This window comes from Trachymyrmex septentrionalis, unplaced genomic scaffold (genome assembly GCF_001594115.1).
Source record: "Trachymyrmex septentrionalis isolate Tsep2-gDNA-1 unplaced genomic scaffold, Tsep1.0 scaffold13, whole genome shotgun sequence".
NCBI classification, from domain to species: Eukaryota; Metazoa; Arthropoda; class Insecta; order Hymenoptera; family Formicidae; genus Trachymyrmex; species Trachymyrmex septentrionalis.
This window is the reverse complement of record NW_017304438.1, coordinates 5,935,681-5,942,411: the sequence shown is the minus strand read 5'-3', so window position 1 is coordinate 5,942,411 and position 6,731 is coordinate 5,935,681. Positions and strand designations below refer to the sequence as shown.

Here is a 6,731-nt window from a genome sequence, read left to right as displayed (position 1 = left end):
CCCAAGAATTTTAATTTTTCAGAAGATTCCCTCACTTTTCCCTGATTTCCCCGTTTTCAATTTCCTTAACATTTTCCTGGTTTCCAGTTTTGTGGCAATCTTTATATATATAATTAAGTCATTTTGATGGCAAAATTAATATGACACTTAAATCTATCGTGTTAAATTTAACTTAATTTGAGTTGCCACTACTCCTACCCATATATAGAGCCAATTTGTTATTATACAGTGTCAAATTTAACTCAAATTAAACTGTTTTAAACTGTTTAAATCCACTATTTTAGTAAATAGTACTCAAAATAACGATATATCGAGTAGAAGCAATGGTGACTTAAATTAGGTTAAATTTGACGCCTATAGATTTAAGTGTTAGATACAGTGAGAGTATTGTATGAACAGACGTCTCCTCTGGACAGGAGGAGAGCGCAATATGCTCGCAATAGCAAACCCGGGAGTGCCATTTGATTGTTATTGCGAGTCGAGAGTATAGCGATATACGTTCGGTGGCCCGTCATCGATATTCATTGGGAATAAATAATTGTACTCTCGTACCTCCCATCAGATGCCCGCTCGACCTTTCTTAGCTACGTCCCGTTGGCTTCGTCTAACGATGGGCGACAATGGAACAAAACGAAGACAGAGGAGAGAAAGAGAGAGAAAGAGAGAGAGAGAGAGAGAGAGAGAGAGAGGAGAGAGACGGAGAAAAAGATTGGGTTACTCTCTCGCGAGTGGGTCCTCGGGTTACAAGCAATCTCGCGCACATTATTTCGTTCGATTCCACCCCCTCCTAACCGTACCTTTATTTTCCCACCCACCCGATCCTTCTTCCTTCTTTTACTCTGACCATCGCTTCCTCGTCTTTGTCGTTTCCTCTCTACCGCCATCGTCGCGGCGTGGACCCGCGCTGATTTATTCGCATCCGCGCGCTCGCCGACGTAGGCGCGGCGTTTTCATTTTCTGCCCCGCGTCCACACGCTGTAAAGTTTACCGACGTGATTTGCATCAGTTTGCATTTTGTTTCCATCGTCGTGTTCTCTTGTCGTCGTGCTCCTATACGCGCGTCGCGTACCTATACGAACGCGAACGACCCTCGCGATCCATGTTTATGCGATATTTTTGTTATGGAGATATGTATATTTGTGCTAGCAAGATCAAACAGGTTTCTCTATTTCTCAATCTTTTTCATTGCCTTTTAATACCGAATATATTCGCGTTTTTAAATTCACTAATGAGGAATCATTTATATGTATATTAAAGATATACAAGTCAAATTATCCTGAAATATAAAAGTTGCTACGTAAAAGAGGTTATTAGGATACTAAAAGTTCTCACGTATCATTAATTTTTTTCTATTAAAAAATGTATCGTTTTACTAAAAGCACTTATTATTATTATTATTATTTTTATATCTCTTCTAGTTTAAAAACTGATTAAGTAATAAGAATTTCTGCTGAAAGATTTATTACGCGTGATAATAAGAAGCAAATAAAATATTCTTAAAAATGCTTGTGTGTGCATTAAGCAATATGACATTTTACATTTCGAATCTTATTTTTATTGATCTACTTTCAAATATAGCAACCAGTGCGCTTGAATACCTACTTATCGTCTGTCAACCTGTAACATAGTGCAGAGGTGGAGAAACCTGCACGTACGCATATGACCTCAATTAACTATTTGAAGTTATGTCTCTATCAGAGAGAGAGAGAGAGAGACTAAGATTGAAAAGAGGAAAGAATATTATATATAATAGCAATGCGATTTATGAGTTTGCAGTAATGAATCTAATCATTGCGTTTATAAATACGATAATTGTGAAATTATGTGCGTCACGCGATACAATATGAATTCATAATAAATTGATATAATTATATTGTAATTAAAAAACGATTGGAACTTTCAATTTTCCTACCCAATGAAAATACTATACTCTCAGAATTACAAGCATTTACATTCACGATTCCAAGTTCTCCGAATATTTGAATAATAGAAAATACATACATTAGAGAATATATAGTTAACACCTTTCTTATTTTCACGCGTACAGAGCGTAGAGTCATGCAGGAAAGCATCGGAATCATCGTCTCGCTCGGTGACAGCCGAGGCCGATACTTCCTCGAGGCGGGCTGCCACCAAAGTTAAGAGGGAACCAGCGACGACGACAACCAACGCAACCACCACTACCGCCCCACCGACTCATCCTCAAGGTCTTAGTCCAAGCGAGGACCTCAGAGATGAACCTGGTGACTTCATCGAAACGAATTGTCATTGGAGAGACTGTGGTCTCGAGTTTCCTACACAGGTAATATGCGGGCATATGATGATATCTTTATCATTTATCAAGGCAAGAATGACAGGATTACAATTTTTATACTGCAATTTTTGAAACTTCAAAACGGAACATTAATAGGAATAATTAATTTTACGTGTATTGAGAAAAATGTCGGTTTGGAAAATGGACGAATTAGAATCAATAAAAATTCTGGTTATTCCAACTAAAATTCTAGTAGTTTAACCAGAGAATTTCTGATTCGTCCATACGTTTCAACCATAATTCAAATTAATCCAACTAGATATATTTCTCAGTATAGCGTTGAGATATTCCTTGAAATTATTTAAAGAGAAAGGGAGAGAGTCAAAGATATAACACGATAATATCACTATCTGTACATCTCAAGGAAAGGCTCCGTCTTATCCACATTAATCTGGCATGCATCTCCTCCCAAACAGGATGATCTCGTGAAACATATCAACAACGATCATATACACGCCAACAAGAAGAGCTTTGTTTGCGGTTGGGAGGAATGCTCGAGGGAGGAAAAACCCTTCAAGGCTCAGTACATGTTGGTCGTGCACATGAGAAGGCATACGGGTGAAAAACCACACAAGTGTACCGTAAGTAAAGTACTTACTTGTTTCTCTCGACCGAAAATTTTTTGTATTAATCAATTATACATAAATGCGTGTTATACACAAATACTTGTGAGAAATGACTTTCAAAAATCTTATAAATCGCGCTATTCAGCGCAAGTTTTATTTAACCTGTGTTGCAGCTAACTATTAAAAAAGTTTAAATAAAAATAGCAGTCAATTATAGAATTTAACATATCAATTTAAATATATCTTATTTTTAATAAGATATCTTTAATAAGATTTTTTTAAATAAGATTTTCTTTAATATAAGATATCTTTAATAAGATTTTTTAAATAAGATTTTTAATATCTGTATTAAAAACAATTTTTGTAAATTTAATTTTTATTAATAAAAAAGTCAAACTTACATAATTATTAAAATTGTTCATATTGTATGATTTAATAATGGGCAAGTCATTTTACTAAATTTATGTTTGCGTTTCTTCGGTAAGTTTAAATAAATTTGCGTATAAATTATAAATACGTACGCATTAAAATTATTAGAGAATTTTCTATAAAAATAATAATCGTTATTTAAGATACATATACTTATGTATATGTATTGAAGACATAATACATATATATATACACAACAAATAATATATATATATAGATAATATATACATAAAAATATGCAAAAATTCAATTGGTATACATAATTGCCGTTAGCCAAAAAAATATCAAATTTATATACAACATGTGTGTTTTGTGTAAAGATAATCTTGAAAGATTTGTTAACTATACTATAGTACTTTAGTTATTCGACCTTTCTTACCAAATTTTAAATAATCACAAAATTTTTGGTATAACTTTTTAAATTATTATATTTTGTAAAATTTGGAGACGTAATTAAAAGAAAAGAAAAATATTTTTTATTTTTTTTTAAATTATTTCTAGACTTTGTAAAATTTCAAGAAAATATAAAAAAATAAAGACTAAGATTTTTTTATTTAAATTAATATTCTATACATTTATTACTAAATTTGAGAAAAAATGAGAAAACGAAATTAAAAGAGACGAGAAAACGCTTTTTCATTCAATTTTTAAAATTTTAAAAGAGAATAAGAAATTATATTTTTTAATTTTTCTCCTTCTACTCGAATTAATTCTGAATTTTTGAGGAGACTCACCGTTGGGTTGAATTGCGTTCATTTTGACTGTCACAGCAATTTCTCGTACCACTCCAATACAATCGTGAATCGATCGTTCGTACATTTACCGGCACTCTCGACGTTCAATCATACTTGCGACTAATGCGTGTCCGTATGTAAATTCTTCCAACAGGAACAATCATGAGCGAGATTAATTAAGAATGATCGTCGTGACGATCGTCCGTGAGTGCATTCGTCACTCCTCACTTGTTACGCGCGACGCGTTCTCGATCGGCGCAAGCGTTCGAAATTCCGAGAAATGTCGACGCGTCTGTCAACAAGACACAAGAGAGATTATTCGTCTCGATTAAACCGTCGCGGTGTCGCGATGGCTTGTCTCCGACATCCCATTGCTTTCCGAACCTTTTCAAACACTCGCCAGAGCGAAATCGCAAATCAGAAAATGAAGGTTGCAAATGGCTTGGCGTCTTTTCGACGACCCGACACGACGCGATGCGACGCGACGCAACGTCAGTCACGAATGCTGAGACTATTAATTACGGCTGTCTAGTCGCGTGATTCGTACAACGGGACGATTAACGTCGTCAAATGCGATGTTCTCGACATTCGTTCGTACATTCGTTCGGAACTCATAATCGCCGGAAACAGACGCGAAAATCATGGTAACAGTATGAAGTTACGCACAGACTGATCAGCACGGTGATGCGGCGCGTTTTCAAAATTGATCGTTGATCATTGGCTCGTGGAGTATCGATCGACGCGGGAAATATAACGCGATCATGATGAGACGTCATTAGAAAATAAACATCGTTGGTAACTATAAAAAGCCTAAGGAACATGATTTCCGATTGAAATTATTTTGTTTTCTCCAGAAAACACAACAGAAATCTAGAAAATAATTGAATAATTGAATAAATAAGAAAGTTTTTAATGCAACATGCAGCATTTCTTTTTTCTTCTTTTTTAAATGTTTTTCTTTTTATTTATTTTAATGTATTTACTGGTTGTCGAATAGCGTATTCGAATTAATCTATACGCTTATACTATATATAATTAATCTATACGCTTATATTACATGTACATATTGTATTAAGGAAATAACTAAATTTTAAAATATTCTCTTGAATATAGTTCGAGGGTTGCTTCAAAGCCTACTCGCGGCTGGAAAATCTCAAGACTCATCTCAGATCTCATACTGGCGAGAAACCATATACTTGCGAGTATCCAGGTTGCAGCAAGGCTTTCAGCAATGCCAGCGATAGAGCAAAACATCAAAACAGAACGCACTCCAGCGAGGTATTATTCTTTTTCTTATTAGCTCAAAAGTCAAGAAAAGAAAATTTTTTTAAAAGTTTGAAAAACAGAATTATAAAATAGTATTAGTTTCTTGGACTAGCTATCATCTTCAAGGATTAAACATTATCTTTATTAGTCTACGATAAAATGTTTTTTTTTTATTACTTGGAATCAGACAAGATGTTTCTTATAGATTTTTGGATGCTGAAAACGATGTTGCAAGCCAAATTTCACCAAGTCAACTTTTCGAAATAACTGAGGTTTCACGTGTAAAAAAAAGTCATATTTTGCATTAATTAAACCTCAATTATTTCGGACCTCTCAGGTGAAATTTAGCTTGCGACATTGTTTTCAGTATCCACAAATCTAAAATAAGAAACACTTTGTCTGATTCGAAGTAATCTTTTGCTTGTTTTTTAATTAAATTAATAAAGTAAACTAGTGCATGCATGTGCGTGTATTATCTTTTGTCTTTGATAAATTGAATAATATACAATAATTACTATCTGAAAATTTTATATATATTTAACTATTTTATTGGTATTTCTTGTCCAAAGAAACCGTACATTTGTAAAGCTCCCGGCTGTACGAAGAGGTATACCGATCCATCGTCGTTGAGGAAGCATGTCAAGACTGTTCATGGTGCCGAATTTTATGCAAACAAGAAACATAAAGGCGGCGGTGGTGGTGATGGTGGTGGCAGCGACGAAGCTGGTGCAGGAGGTAACAGTCCCAGCAGGAGTGAAGATCTGCCTCCGAAGACACCCAGTCTCTCGAGTCCTAGCGTCAAGTCTGAAAGTGAAGCGAACAGTCCGCCAGGCATCATGCAGCAGCAGGGTAGTCCGCTGGTGGGTGGTTGTAATGACGAAGTCGCGGGAATTGGCGCTCTTAACAGCGACGGAATCGCTCTTACCGAAGAACCATGGAACGAAGAGCCAGATGATTTGGATATCGCCGATCTTCCTGTAGCTCTGCGTGCCATGGTGAGTCTTTTAAGTATCAGAGGACACTTCACTCTCTTCACAAGTAATACAACTCAAAAAATTTGATTCATTTTTTTAGTTATTACTATGAATAAGCAAAATTTTAATTTCCCGAGACGACAATGATATCTCAAGAATCTGTCATCAACTGATATCATAAGAAGTTTAGAATATTCTAAACTTCTTAATTTTCTCAGATATAAAAAAAAAGAAAATAATTTTTACTAAAAAAAATTTAACAAAAAGAAAGATTTTATTTTTTAATCAAATTGTTTTTTATAGCAAATTGTTAGAAAAATTATAAATATTTTAATTGTCATTATTTTTATAAATTGTAAAATTTTAAATATGTAGTAACTTTCTGATGTATCTTTAAGTGTACACATAAATATGTAAATAATATCGAATAAATGTGTGTGTGTGTATG

General features: G+C 34.3%; 1 protein-coding gene across 1 annotated transcript in view; it reads left to right on the top strand.

Moving 5' to 3' along the window:
• The window catches only part of LOC108756942 (transcriptional activator cubitus interruptus), a 96,536-nt gene that overhangs the window by 84,757 nt on the left and 5,048 nt on the right, over nucleotides 1–6,731 (top strand). The window contains exons 6-9 of the mRNA XM_018501148.1: nucleotides 2,048–2,302; nucleotides 2,731–2,895; nucleotides 5,157–5,321; nucleotides 5,879–6,304. Of these exons, the coding sequence (XP_018356650.1) occupies nucleotides 2,048–2,302; nucleotides 2,731–2,895; nucleotides 5,157–5,321; nucleotides 5,879–6,304 (1,011 nt within the window). The remainder of the gene's footprint in view (nucleotides 1–2,047; nucleotides 2,303–2,730; nucleotides 2,896–5,156; nucleotides 5,322–5,878; nucleotides 6,305–6,731) is intronic.